The 13,945-nt window shown below is 38.4% G+C and overlaps 3 protein-coding genes across 5 annotated transcripts in view; all 3 read right to left on the bottom strand.

The window, feature by feature from the left end:
* The window catches only part of LOC116172216 (plexin domain-containing protein 2-like), a 33,657-nt gene extending 33,479 nt beyond the window's left edge, over positions 1-178 (bottom strand). The window contains exon 1 of the mRNA XM_031489378.1: positions 36-178. Within this exon, the coding sequence (XP_031345238.1) occupies positions 36-102 (67 nt within the window). The 5' untranslated portion in view covers positions 103-178. The remainder of the gene's footprint in view (positions 1-35) is intronic.
* Positions 179-1,899: 1,721 nt separating this feature from the next.
* Positions 1,900-13,334, bottom strand: LOC116172217. Its single transcript, XM_031489379.1, has 11 exons — positions 13,176-13,334; positions 10,945-11,108; positions 10,762-10,893; positions 10,512-10,704; positions 3,764-3,973; positions 3,569-3,714; positions 3,348-3,485; positions 3,170-3,298; positions 2,930-3,122; positions 2,244-2,453; positions 1,900-2,187 (listed from the first exon to the last, which is right to left on the bottom strand). Exons 1-11 carry the CDS (start codon positions 13,240-13,242, stop codon positions 2,039-2,041), a joined length of 1,731 nt encoding a protein of 576 aa, XP_031345239.1. The 5' UTR covers positions 13,243-13,334; the 3' UTR covers positions 1,900-2,038.
* Positions 5,552-9,900, bottom strand: LOC116172218. 3 transcript variants are annotated; one of them, XM_031489380.1, is made up of 3 exons: positions 9,808-9,888; positions 8,419-9,750; positions 5,552-6,607 (listed from the first exon to the last, which is right to left on the bottom strand). In XM_031489380.1, the coding sequence occupies exon 2, from the start codon at positions 9,681-9,683 to the stop codon at positions 8,424-8,426; it is 1,260 nt and encodes a 419-aa protein (XP_031345240.1). In that variant the 5' UTR covers positions 9,684-9,750; positions 9,808-9,888; the 3' UTR covers positions 5,552-6,607; positions 8,419-8,423. The 3 variants fall into 3 exon arrangements, with proteins under 3 accessions (XP_031345240.1, XP_031345243.1, XP_031345241.1); XM_031489383.1 differs by having other exon boundaries at positions 9,816-9,875; XM_031489381.1 differs by having other exon boundaries at positions 8,419-9,900.
* Positions 13,335-13,945: the final 611 nt, after the last annotated feature.

Raw genomic sequence — 13,945 nt, 5'->3', positions numbered from 1 at the left:
TTTAGTCGCAATTAAAAAATAGCAAAAATCCTTACCTTGATTCCCAACAATTTCTAAAATTAATGTAAATAGTATAAAAATAGCACTGTATTTCCGCCACATAACTAACGTCCGCACTATTTCGCTCGCACAGTAGTACTAAACGTCAAATGTCAAATCCTACATAATTTGCAGTGTGGAAAGCGCTGTTGCCGTCAGATCTGACGTTTTACATTTGCCCCTTGATCTGTAGACCACACACAATTCACATCTCGTTCAAAATGAATGGCGGTCGAGTCGCCTTTGGAAGATTCTCATGTAAACAAACATTCCAAAGGTGACTAGACAGCAACTCAATTTGATTCGCTTCCAATCGACGACTGCAATACTTAAATACAAAGAGGTAATCTGATTTAAAATCAGTATTCTCTCAAAGGGGGGAAGTAATTATTTGTATACCCCACCTGGCCACCCCCTGGCTACGGGCCTGCTACGGGGACGACGGCGACTGTGCCTGTAGCAAAGAATAGTTACTCTTTGCCTGTAGTGAAATCCGATGGCTCAATTTGTATCTGTGCCAACTATAAATGTACCCTCAATAGTGCATTGCAGGACCACCCTTATCCAATGCCTGTTGCTCCAAAAATAATTGCCGCCAAAGTATTTGGAAAAGGGATATGGCGCACGCGCTTATCAGCAGCTATTGGTGAATTGGCCAAAATTAAAAGCAAATGCGTTTTCAGGACTACGGGTATTGGGTTTCTTCATCGCTTTTTGGACAACTATCCATGAATTTTTATTCATTGTACACCACCAATAGTATTTACAATGTGTTACTACCATAGGTTTCACTATTAATCTGAATTGGGAATATTTGCAAATCAAACATATACCACCAAAAGCTATCTGCCGCCTCTGCAAAAAAAAACCAAACCATACCTACATTCTTTTACGCTGGACCAATAGCGAGGCTTTGTACTTGTGCAATTCGAATTGCTGTACTTCCCGCGAAAATATTTCAAGTGGCGTAGCTTGCGTTTTTCTCATAATGAAATGCATAAGAGCGGGAATAATTTAAATTTCAAAACTGCCAGGGTATGTTACCTGTCATACTATAGAGAGATTTCTTGCACATTTTTAATGGCCCGATATCTTTGTCCACTCTATTAGTTAAATCTATAGAAAAATTCTCTAGTTTATCTTGGTTCAATAACAATTCAATGGAAAATTGTACGAGTCTACTGGAAAAATAAATGAAATAGATTACTGTGGCTAGCATAGATACCACCCGCACGATGCAACAGTTTACCCATGATGTGGAAAAACGTCAAAAATCGTTTGTTACTTTGACACACTTGCACATGCGCGATTCTGCCCAAAAGCTGTCTATCTCTTCCCTTTTTATCTAGGAATATGTGTACCAATTTAGGTTCCAATCGTTTCAGCCATTTAGACGGAAATGATAGCACAGACAGACAGACATATATCATTGAGATTTTGTTTGGTTGGGATTCCTGATGCTTCAAAAGTGTATTGCCGTAAAAAAAGTGGGGCGTCATTATTTACTGTTTTACTCCAATGCAATACCTCCCTTTTTACTGCAGCTGTAGTTCAGACTAGAATTGAGCGTTAAATTTTTGTTCTACAAACTGCAGGCCATTTCAGCCCTGCCAGTTCGTCAGTTGATGGTCACGCCACTTATCCGTGCGTTCGTAGTAAACCGAAAGGATGGCATTCAAACCCAATAAAAACTTGCCCAAAAAATACTGATGTCGTTACGGGCGGTTTGGGTCCTGTTCAGTTTTCAGACGACAGTTACTAAAATTGTAGGTAACTTAAAACACTACCAGACAGAACGTAAGACCTAGGGTCATAACACTATCCTCTAAGTCTGCATCTAGAGTGAATTTACCCGAAGACTATAGCGCAGTACTTTTTATTTTATGGAAAAATGAATAACATATACAAAACAAATACAAAAGATTAAAAATATTAAAGAAGCAACAAAATCTTTCAATTCTTCATAGCGCGCCCGCTTGTTGATTAAATGGTATCATATCTAAAAATTAGCAATTTTTGATGTCTGAAGCGAAAGGCAATCTTTCCTATTCAAACACGTCGGTTTTAGATAAATTGCGGTATCATTTATAATGTTTTCCTTGCTAAATTTCACACGATGATATTCATAGATTGATTTTCTTCGCACAACTAAAAATTATAAGACTTATTGGGGATTGGCACTTCAAATAACAATAGGTACTTACAGAGTACGATCTTATCTTTAAGATATGCATCGGAAAGCCCAACTTTAACAGGATGACTATTTTCAGAAATGTTCTCCACGGAAATCGGAATATTTTTATAAACAAACACTATATCGCCGTTCTTAAATAACGTAGTTTGGAATGCAAAGGAACCCACCTCGGGACTATCTTGTAAATGTACTTCGTCCCAAAAGACTGTGAAAGCGGTCCCTGTAAAACAATAACTTTTAGTTGTTATCGTTGTTTTTTGTTATTGTTTTGTTATTTATGCAGGTAGTAATCTTTGCACATTTTCTTTCATAATTTTCTTTTATAATTTTCAATCTTTGTTTTGAAATTAACATGGTTTAGCCTCAATGCGGAATCACGTCTGTGAAAAATACCGTTAACTTTTATTGCTTGATATCGTTTTAATTTTTGGGGTAAATGTTTGCTCAATTTATGTTTGGCTAAATGGTTATTTAAATATGTGGAAGTTCTCGAATTCTTAGTAACACTTTTCGCCCTGAAGACAGTCACAGGGATGGGAATTACTGTAACCAAATTAGTTACGACATCTAAGGCTGTGATTGATCTCCAATCTCAACTATAGGCTTAGTAAAACTCCCGCAACCAGGGTCCATTGTTACCTATCTCGAGGGCGAGATCCTGACGTAGGTAGAATGTCCAACCAAAAGAATACCTACCATTATCCAAATACTTAATGAAACTGTGATTTGATACCGATGTATCAAAGTTAGCCATAAGCGGCGCGATGTACTGCGTTGCCGCTAGCCATGAGTGCCGATTTTCTCCCATGAAAATAAATCCTCCTGTAGATACAGTGACATCTCGAACAAGATGTCCATAGAATGGAAAATCAAATGACAGTGTCACAATCTACAAGAAATTATTAACGAGAGATAGACTACAACTTGAGTACTCACGGCGGCCTTGCGATGTGCATTTGATAATATGACTCTAACGTCACTATTGTTATTATTCATGTGGACCCAATATTGTTCAGCAATGGCGGGATCAAACGTAATAGTGCTGTTATAATAGATATGCGCATCCTACAGATAACAATTGAGATGAATTTATTATGTCTAGTTTTTCACTTACGGTTTTGGTCTCATTCACTTGGTGTTCTAATAACGTTTTGTTACGGCTCTCTGACTCTTTAGCAAATTTCTCAATTGAATTTTCGGCTAATGATTGCTCAGTTGTCGTTCCATTAAAGGTTTCGTTACTTTGCATAAACTAATAAGAAAGATTAAAAATCAGTCTTGCAATTCTTCAGGGTGCGCTCGCCTGAAGGACAATATAGTTAGTAGTATCCATACCTCAAAATTATTAATTTGTGTTGTCTGACGCGAATGGCAATCTTTACTATGCAAACAAGTGGGTTTTAGATAAATTGTTGTATCATTTTTAATGTTCTCCTTGCTAAATTTCACACGATGATATTCATAGATTGCTTGTTTATTAGCTAAAAACCACGAGAATTACAGGCTGGCACTTTAATTAACAATACTTGCAGAATATGCTGTGACTTTTACGATATGCATCGGAAAGCCCAACTTTAACAGGATGACTAATGTCAGAAATGTCCTCCACGGGGATGGGAATATTTTTATAAACAAATACTATATCCCCGTTCTTAAATAACGTGGTTTGGAATGTAAAGGAACCCGCATGGGGACTATCTTGTAAACGTACTTGGTCCCAAACGACTGTGAAGGCGGTTCCTGTAAAGCAATAACTTTTAGTCGTTGGTTTTCTGTTGCTATCTTTGGTATATGGTTGAAAATTGATAGTCACTGAAGAATATATGTAATGAACTAATGATGAATCTTATAATTTACGCCTTCCAACTCTAGATATCTACTGGAAATACAGTGAAGTCAATAATCTTTTATTTTTGTTTGATCTTGGCTTGAGCTATCGTCGTGAGAGCATTGTGTCTGTCGTAGGTATAAGTTTTTTTTTTGTGTTATTTAATACAGGTAGCCTCAATGCGGAATCACATGTTGTCGTTAACTTTTATTGTTTCACACATTTTCATTTTTGGTCTAAATGTTTGCTCAATTTTTAGTTGTTTTGACTACATGCTCGTTTAAATATTTGGAAGTTGTCAAATTGTTTGATGTGTGTAGCCGTGACTTGTTGTTTTCGTCCTGAAGACAGTCGCAGGGATGCGAATTACTGTCACCAAATTCGTTATGACATTTAAGGCTGAGGTTGATCTTGAATCTCAACTATAGGCTTAGAACTACCGCACGACGACTAAAGTTACCTGGCCCAGGTGTGGGACTTTGCTAACAAAAATTCTTTGGTTTAGAATATATGAGTCGCGGGTCACTAATTTCCACATATTTTGAGGGTGACGTTAAATTTGCCCTACAAGGCCATGTAATTTCCTATTTTGCTTTTATTACATCGAAGATGAGTCACCTGTTGTGTAGCTATATTACGTGCTTGCACGCTAATTTGAATGGAACAAATTATCTTACATATTGCGAACATTGTCACTATTACTTATTTGAAATTATAGACTATTAAAATAACTTATTTACAATTAAGGAAAGGGGGCGCTGCATTAGGTTTTCGATCACGTGCCACTTTTCGATTTCAAATGTAAGCGGGATCCGGTTTTGGAGAGGCTTCCCTAAAGCCATTTTTTTATGTTTCCGGGTTGATTTTATATCCGCGGTACTTTAGTATGAAGTTAGCGTAGAACCTGGGGGTTATAGGTATACAGTAATACTCAGATTATGGACGGCGCGGCGGGGACGGTAATACCCAATGAAATGCAATGCTGCGGGTTGAAGCAAATTTTGGAATAGGTGGGTGGCAAACAAAGCTTTTTTACTTAGACGATCAAACTAACTTACCTGTGAAGTTCGATCGTAATTATATGAGACATCCAATCCGAAGACATTGTATAGAATACCATGTAGTTCGCTTGCTCGAACTCATATCACGAGTATTTAAAGAAAGGTTTCACAAAAAGGAAACAAAAATAGAAGTTCGACCCTGCCGCCGAGCCGCCACTGAGTTAACCTTGCGTTTCGTTCCTCGCGCCAGGCGTCAGGTGATTCATTCCGTTTAAAGATTAATAGTGATGCTGAAAAACCTAGGGCCTGGGAGAGTGGGTTTTGAATGTCTTCGGATTGGATGTCTCATATAATTACGATCGAACTTCACAGGTAAGTTAGTTTGATCGTCTAATTATATTTCGACATCCAATCCGAAGACATTGTATAGAATACCATGTAGTTGTTTAAAGATGCTTTGTTTTTCAGCATTCAACTAAAAATTCCACACAAAGAAATAATGCACATTTAATCCCCCTTAATATAAAAGAAATGTTACGTCTACTTAGAACTAAGAATGGTTGTCGCAAAAGTATTTGATTGTGATAGTGGTCGATTGTAAAAATTACAGAACACTTTTGAATTTTCTGTCCAGCCCGCCGTTTGTTGAATTACTTCTATTGGTACTCCTAACTGCCAAGCTTTAGATGTTGAGGCATGGCGTGTAGAATGGGCTTTGAAAATGAGAGTGTTCACACCCGCTGCATCTAAAGTGTCTTTCACCCATCTACTTAAAGTTTGCCTGCTGGCAGTTCTGTGTGGCTTCTTAAAAGTAATAAATAAAAAGTCCATATTCGATGTGCGATGTTCTTTTGTGGCCGCTAAATACCTCTTCAAAGTTGTCGCAACACAGAGTCTGGGGTTTTCGACGAAGAAGGGCAAGTTTAAGCAAGGTTGCTTTCTTCCTGGGCCTGAAGTCTTAATTTGGTCCTCGATCAAAATTTGGAATCCAGTACTTGATTCTAAAATATTACGTAGGCGTATCAGCGAAAACGTTTGCATCCTGTGTGCGGTGGAGAGAGCTAATAAGGTGATTAGCTTCTCTGACAAAGCTTGAAGCGTGGATGACTCTCTCTGTTCTAAAAAATTTAGAACTAATTGCGGATCCCAGGTGACATTGTATCTCGGTTTTTGAGGCCGAAGCTTAGATATCCCTTTCAAAAACCGAGACAAAACGGGATGGCCCGCTAAGTCCGTTGACAAAATCAGAGCCAAGGCGGAGCGGTGTGAATTAAATGACCCGTAAGAATTTTTCCCTATGTCAAACAGGTGTTGTAAAAAATCCATTACGAGAGCTGGAGTCCCATCATACGGAGAGATACTTTTCTTCTCACAGAAAGGCCACCAGAGCTTGTATGTTACTCCATACTGCCGAATTGTTGCCGCTGATAAGGAACTGAGAATTGTTTGAACAACTTTCGCTGGTAAGTGTTTTAATTTGAACGCTTCCCTGATAGCTTCGCTGCTAGAAGTGTAAGCCTGTCCGCCAGTGGGTGTGGATCGGTGCTGTAAGGATTAAACAAAGAAAATTTAGTAGGTTTAAAAAAGATAGGTCCTTCAATAATTAAATTAGAAAAAAGTGGGAACCAAGCTTGGTTTTGCCATTTAGGGACTATAACGATCCCTTCCGCCTCATCATCTACTATTTTTTGTAAGACTCTTAAAATTAAAGCAAAGGGTGGGAAGGCGTAGAAAAACATTTTTTCCCACGAAAAAGTAAAACTGTCAATCTTAAAAGCAAAAGGGTCTTTCTGCCAGGAGACATACCGATCACATTTGTTATTAACTCTGGAGGCAAATAAATCTATTTCTGGCACTCCAAACTGGCGAGTTACCAAATCGAATGCCTCCTTAGAGAGACTCCATTCCGTTTCAGGGGGTAAGCTTCTAGATTCTCGGTCCGCAATCCAATTATCCGAAGAACTAATGTAGGAGGCGAGAATCCACAAGTTGCGTACCTCGCACCAATCCCAAATTTCCCTTGCAAGAGCCGAAAACTTTGGGTGATGGACACTACCCATTTTATTTACATAGGACAAAGCAGTAGTGTTGTCGCATCTTATTAATATGTTACAATTGGTGGCCGAAGAAGCAAAGCTTTTAAGGCCCAAAAAAAAATTGCCAAAAGTTCTAAATAATTAATATGTCTTATTCTTTCCTCTGGGCTCCACCACCCTCGAATCTTATCTGACCCACAGCACGCGCCCCACCCTGTAAGCGAAGCATCAGTAAAAATTTCGAGAACGAACTGATCTTTTCTAATATCATTATATGAGGAATCAATTGAATTGATCCACCACGAAAAATCCTGTTGCAAATCCCTATGCAGTACCATTAGACCTGAAAAATCCCCATTAATTTTTGCTAGTGCTAGACACTTGTGGCGTTCAAAGAGCTTAACATGAGCCCCCCCGTACTTGACGCCTTGGCAAACAGAGACCAGGTATCCTATATACTGCGCCAGATCACGAATTTTGCATTGAGACTTAGACCGGAGAGTTTTACTCCAAATCTTTATTTTTTTCCCTCTTTTCTGCAGGTAAAGAAATTTTCAATAGTTCTGAGTCTAATAAAAACCCCAGAAATCTAATGGTTTGACTGGGGTTCAAATGACTTTTCTTAACGTTTATAGAAAACCCTAAGGACTTCAAAAAATTTACGGTTACCTTAGTGTCATGTAAGGAGCCTTCATACGAAGAATTGAATAACAGAAAGTCATCCAGATAACACACACAAATAATGTTTTTAGATCGAAGCCATTGTGTAACAGGTCTCATTAGTTTTGTGAACACATAAGGGGCTGAAGCCAACCCAAAAGGCAAACATGCAAATTCATACAGATCGTGATTAAATTGAAACCTCAAGAACTTTCTAAATTTTGGGTCAATGGCTATATGGAAGTAGGCATCTTTAATATCAATAGTTGTGAACCAACACCCTTTTTTGACAAGCCTTAAGGCCGTTCGAATGTCTTCCATTTTAAAATGAGATGTTTGTAAAAAGGAATTAAGATGTTTTAAATTAAGTATGAATCGTTTACCGCCATCAGATTTATCAGCCAAAAAGATATTAGAAATAAAATGCCCTGGACAAGGACTGCACTTGCTTATCGCATTTAAATTGAGTAAAGACTTAATTGCCTCATGCATAGCAGTGTCTTTAGTCGTCCAGGTCTTTGTTGGGGGTACTTGCTCTAGACTAGGTGAACTACAAAATGGCAAGGCATAGCCTTTAATCCATTTCAGTATTACGGGATTTGAAGTAATCAAACACCATTTGTCATAGAAAAGTGAGAGCCTACCACCAATTGGGCTTACCTGCTCTATCGTCTGTATTTCCCCTGCTTCTGATGGGACTGCTGGCCTCGGAATGATCTCGACTGTCCCTTTTGACGAGTCGGGCCGTAACGGTTTAAAGAACGCTGGTCTTTCGCTGATGTGAACACAGGCTTCAAACGAATTCGCCCAGAGTTCCTACCACCTCTGTATGAAGCTGAGAATTGCAAAGGAGTAGCCGCCTTTAATTCCTTTCCTGCGTTCTGTAGAGACTTAGCTTCCCTGACGCTCTCTGAAACATCTGATCCAAAAAGGAAATCTCCTGGTTTAGTTCTCCCTAGAACCTCCCTAATGTTTTTGTTAAGGGTTGGTAAAATCAAATTACGCCTAGAGTCAGAGATGTCGTGAAAGGTGTGCGCCAGTAAACGACTAGCATCACCCAAAGGGGCTACAATTTCATCACGTAACTTTTTTGGAATAGGATTGTCATTCAGCAAAGCTGTCAAAGACTTTCCCATAGCTCCCAAAACCGTTGCGAGTTTCGTTTGGATACTTTTATTAAAATTGTCCCGAGCCACCCGATCGTTGGCCAAAATTGCTAAAACTTCGGGATTTAGCTTAGGTGAGTTAAGTGTCGGACAGTTCTCCGGGACTGCATAACGTTGAGTTAAGGAAAGTAAATTTTCCTGCGAAAGGCCATTTGTTACAATGTAGTTCCACCTTGAGGAAAGTGCCTCATGTAAACAGTCCGCCTTAACTGGAGTACTAGGGCAATCATTTCCTAAAACGTCTCCAAAATCATCAAGGGCTAAAGAGCCGTCGTCGATGATGAGTACATTTTCTTCCAATTCGGTCTCAGGGCCGTTAGTCGAGTTCAAAGGAGCTCTAGGCTTTGGTCTACCATCCGCTCCGTGTAGGTCCTCAGCCTCACAGTGAGGAGAAAGACTTAAAGAAGTCTGGGATTTGTCACCTGCCCTTAAAGAAGGAGCAGGCGAAAGGCTTAACGAAGCCTCAGCAGACAAAGAACGTCTTCGTCTAAGATGCCTACTTGTTGATGGAACATCAGCAATGCTTAAGCTTTCAACGCTGCTGTAACTGCAATCAGAGCAGTCGCGTTTAGACCGGGAATCCGATCTTCTATTAATAGCTCGAAAAGGAGGCCGAGACTGCCTGTCATGGCCGCCGTCCACATTTTCCACATTTTCCTTATCCTCTAAAAGTCTCTCAAGCCTACGAAGGCGTTTTCGTAGGTCGCTTTTTGACGTCCCCCTGCTCCTAGAGCGATGCCGCTTGTTGGACTTGCCCATGTGTAGTAAAAAATTACATACGGGCGAAAAAGGCCTATGGTCGACAACGCCAAAAACATGCACAAGCCTAAAAAAAATACCTATGGTTAATAAAAACCGCTAAAATAAAATCATTTAGTTATACTCAGATACCAAAATCGTCGAAAAACGCAAGACAACGATGTGAATGTGAACACGAGCACGAGAAAGCGAAGAATGAATCACCTGACGCCTGGCGCGAGGAACGAAACGCAAGGTTAACTCAGTGGCGGCTCGGCGGCAGGGTCGCACTTCTATTTTTGTTTCCTTTTTGTGAAACCTTTCTTTAAATACTCGTGATATGAGTTCGAGCAAGCGAACTACATGGTATTCTATACAATGTCTTCGGATTGGATGTCGAAATATTACTTCTTGTTTATGCCGTGTTATAGATGATTGCATTTTCGGCCGTGTGTGATTGTAAGCATATAAATTGACTCTATTGTTATTTTGTAAAAATGATACGGTAGGTACGGTTGTTGCTTTAATTCTAGGAAAAAGGGTTGTCGGCGGCCATGTTTTTGGTGGCAAACAGAGCCAAAATTTGCTTTACTTTACGTTCATTTTTTACCCCTCCTCTATCTTTTCTGCTCTAAGACACTACAGTACGGATGAACAATTAGAACTTAGAAGGCATTTACGTTTGGTTTCCTAAAACAATAATGGTTTTAGAATACTGACAAGCCTTTTTTTTAGAAAAACCTGCTGCCCTGATTGGCTTTGTACTAGACACGACCGATTTTCAGTTCGGATTTTGCTATTCTTTCTTGCATCTGATCGTATTACGTGTGTTCAAGCAGGAAGACTTACCATTATCCAAATACTTAATGAAACTGTCATTTGATACTGATGTATCAAAGTTTGCCATAAGCGGCGCGATGTACTGCGTCGCCGCTAGCCATAAGTGAATATATTGGCCCATAAAAAGAAATCCTCCTGTAGATACGGTAACATTTCGAATAAGATGTCCATAAAATGGAAAATCAAACGACAGCGTTACGGTCTGTAGGAAATTATTATCGAGAGGTAAATCATAAAATTTGAATAAGTAGGTACTTACGACAGCCCTGCGATGTGCATTTGACAATAATTCGTTAACTATAACATCACTATTATTATCAATGTGGACCCAATATTGTCCAGCAATTGCGGAATCAAACGTAATAGTGCTGTTATAATAGATATGCGCACCCTATACAGATAACAATTGAGATGAATTTATTATGTCTAGTTTTTCACTTACGGTTTTGGTCTCATTCACTGGGTGTTCTAATAATGTTTTGTTAAATGCATCTGAACTTTTAGCAAATTTTTCAATTGAAATTTCGGCTAACGATCTATCAGTCGTCGTTCTCGCGGTCGTGGTATCACTAGATACATCTTCATCTCGGTTGTACACATACTTATCTGGAAAAAAATCAAGAAATCAGTGATTTGCTATTGAGTAAAGGCATTGAATAAGTAATTTACTTATTCAATGGTAAAGGACAACGATTAATTCAACTCAATTTATGCAAAGCTGTTAAACGTTAGACAACGCAATAAAGTAGCAACAGCCGCAGTAAGTAAGTAAACAGCGAATTTGATAAACGTTTTTTTTTCGCAGTAATTCGAGATATTACTGTAACATAAGGTAGATAATATAAGGTAGAAAAGCAAAAAAGTAGACACGCAATTTATGAATTAAACTCATTGTGAGATTAATTACCTTGTATGTAGTCTAAAATTCTCGGGCACACGGTCTAACCAATCCTTATCTCAAATTGCACACATTTTATTAAAAACACACGCGTTGTTATCACTTTTTATTTCTGTTCTGTTCGCTATAAAGCGGTACATGTGTAAATATTCCTATGCTTAAGCGATTGCGTATTTTTCAGACATCCGATATGTATTTAATTGCATAGGTATATCAGAAGGATATAATATCAAAATTTCTTAAAAATTGATCCATAATTAAGGAAATTGGATCTGCACATGCACGTGATTCTCTTGTATGAGCAGTATCTGCAATAAACATTTCCTTTACATATCTTACTAAATACTAAAGTTAAGACGCGCCTGCGCAGATATGGAAACATTCTTTTTCGTCCGCTCTACCTGTTGAAACATATTAAATAAACATTTGCTGTGGCTACCACCCGCAAGTACCGCTTACGTTAGCTATTATACATATAGAAAAACGTCATACATTTTTTTGTTACGAACTTCCCGGCGATTCTGCCTAACAGTTTTCAGCTCTTCCTTTTACGTAGGGTAGGTGTTGGCTCCCTGTGCGCCCGACTGCAAACTGAGATAGGGCGCCCTATAGGTAAGACGTTTTCAGATCGCATCAACAGCCGTCTGTGGGCCCTAACGAGTCATAGTATGCTGTATGACTGCCGGGACCGCCAGCTTTATATGCTCTCCGAACCATGGTAGTCACTAGTCAGGAGATGTTCTGTACCATTGCAAAGTGGTAAGTTGTGAGTACAAGGTTTATACAATTTTATAGTTCTATAGGTCTTATTCTGTGCATCAATCGACTGACATTGACTTTGCGTGGGCTCGCTTCATTTATGCCTGAATGTAAATAGTTTACGAAAAACTCTGTTGAACTCGCTAGACAAGACATTGGAAAAAGTACCCGATCACTATTTAAATGTTCTTAATATACTGGTCCAAATTCAAAGTATCTAAAGAAAAAGGCAGCAGGTATAGGAACAGGTCAAGGATTTATTTGCGGCCTATCTGTGTGTGTAAAATGTAAAAAAAAACGCAACCTTTGTAACTAAAAATGCCTCAATATCGTGCGCTTGTGTTGTGATAAACAACTAGAGGTTTCCCCTTCTTTTTTACTGTACGTTTGATGTTTTATCATTACATATGACTTTTCTTTTAAGATTAAAGCTATTTTTGATTAACCTTTGTCTGATTATTTTTTAAATTTAGTTTTTAACTTCATAATTTCTCAATTAACGTTAACGACATACCTAAATATGTGACCAATACTTACTTACTAATAAATATTTTAAAAAGCTATATTTTAAATACCTACATTTTTTAAATGCAAAATCACTGCTGGCATCTTGAATTCCCGCCAACGATCCACTCCCCAATCAAAATAATTCCCAAAACAAATTTCTCTTGGGATCCCAATATCCACCTCCTAACTTACTAATTATATATCGCAAAATCAAAATTAACGATTCCCCAATCAAAATAATTCCCAAAACAAATTTCTCTTGGGATCCCAATATCCACCTCCTAATAAATTTATTCGTCAAATTATTCCTAGTTAACGATTGTACAAAATAATTGTTTGCGTTCACTGATTTGTAATTTGGTAAAGTTAATTTCCGTCTTTTTCGAGATATAGAAACTTTGACATTCTCTATTAAATCTTATAGTCGATAAATAATTAAAGCGTGATAAAAACAACGAAAAATACGCCGCGTATTTTAGTGGCACTTAAGAAATTGCAAAAATCCTTACCTTGATTCCCAAAAACTTCCAAAATTAATGTGAATAGCACAAAAAGGGCACTGTATTTCCGCCACATAACTAACGTCCGTACGTCATTTGTATTTCCCAAAATTTAAAGTACAAAGCACGCACTGAAGTTTATAACACTCGCCAGTGTGTATAAAGCGTTATGGGTCACGTTTTTCCCTGAGTCAATAGACCACACACAATTCACATTTCGTTCAAGTCTGAACATCTTTCACCTTTTTCACTCGTTGAAAAGATTTTAAAGATATTTTGGAGATTATGAAGATGGAACCGAAGGTTTCATCCACAGTGAAACTAAGCGAACTACCAAAGAGAAACTACAAGCTTGGTTCTATTTCTAATAGAAGTAGATCACCATTGTTGCACCAACACTGCAATTCAGGCAGTGATGTTCCCATCAATTTCTTTGAGAGTGTACTCAGTTGAGCGGGTGGTTGTGCTGTTCCCTTTAAAACGCGAGGGGGGCGGTCATCCCTTTACAAATTTATAAAAATTTGATACTCAAAACGCAGTTTCAGCAGTCTAAATTGGTAAAAAAACGTGTTTGCGGATGACATAAGACCTTAAATTCCCTTGATGTATAATTATCATGTCTAGTGGCGATTTGATTGAGAGTATACCCTATATATGTCTAAAAAATCCTTGAGAGTATACGGCGTACATGGAGTATACCTTATGGGAACACCACTGAATTCAGGTAGTTTTCGTTTGCTTCAAATTCATTCATTTCGTTTGCTGACATATTGGCAATT

The sequence above is a fragment of the Photinus pyralis genome, unplaced genomic scaffold (assembly GCF_008802855.1).
Source record: "Photinus pyralis isolate 1611_PpyrPB1 unplaced genomic scaffold, Ppyr1.3 Ppyr1.4_LG5, whole genome shotgun sequence".
Classification (NCBI taxonomy): domain Eukaryota; kingdom Metazoa; phylum Arthropoda; class Insecta; order Coleoptera; family Lampyridae; genus Photinus; species Photinus pyralis.
Note: the sequence above shows the minus strand (reverse complement) of the source record. Positions and strands in the feature narration are given on the sequence as shown.

Excerpts from the sequence above, each read along its gene's own strand:
- LOC116172218 (XM_031489381.1), bottom strand. The coding sequence starts at position 9,683 with ATGGGCAAGTCCAACAAGCGGCATCGCTCTAGGAGCAGGGGGACGTCA.
- LOC116172217 (XM_031489379.1), bottom strand. The coding sequence starts at position 13,242 with ATGTGGCGGAAATACAGTGCCCTTTTTGTGCTATTCACATTAATTTTG. Across the intron at positions 3,715-3,763 it reads TAAAAGTCACAGCATATTCT|CTAATAAACAAGCAATCTAT; the intron begins GCAAGTATTGTT and ends CGTGGTTTTTAG. Across the intron at positions 2,188-2,243 it reads TAAAGATAAGATCGTACTCT|TTGTGCGAAGAAAATCAATC; the intron begins GTAAGTACCTAT and ends TATAATTTTTAG.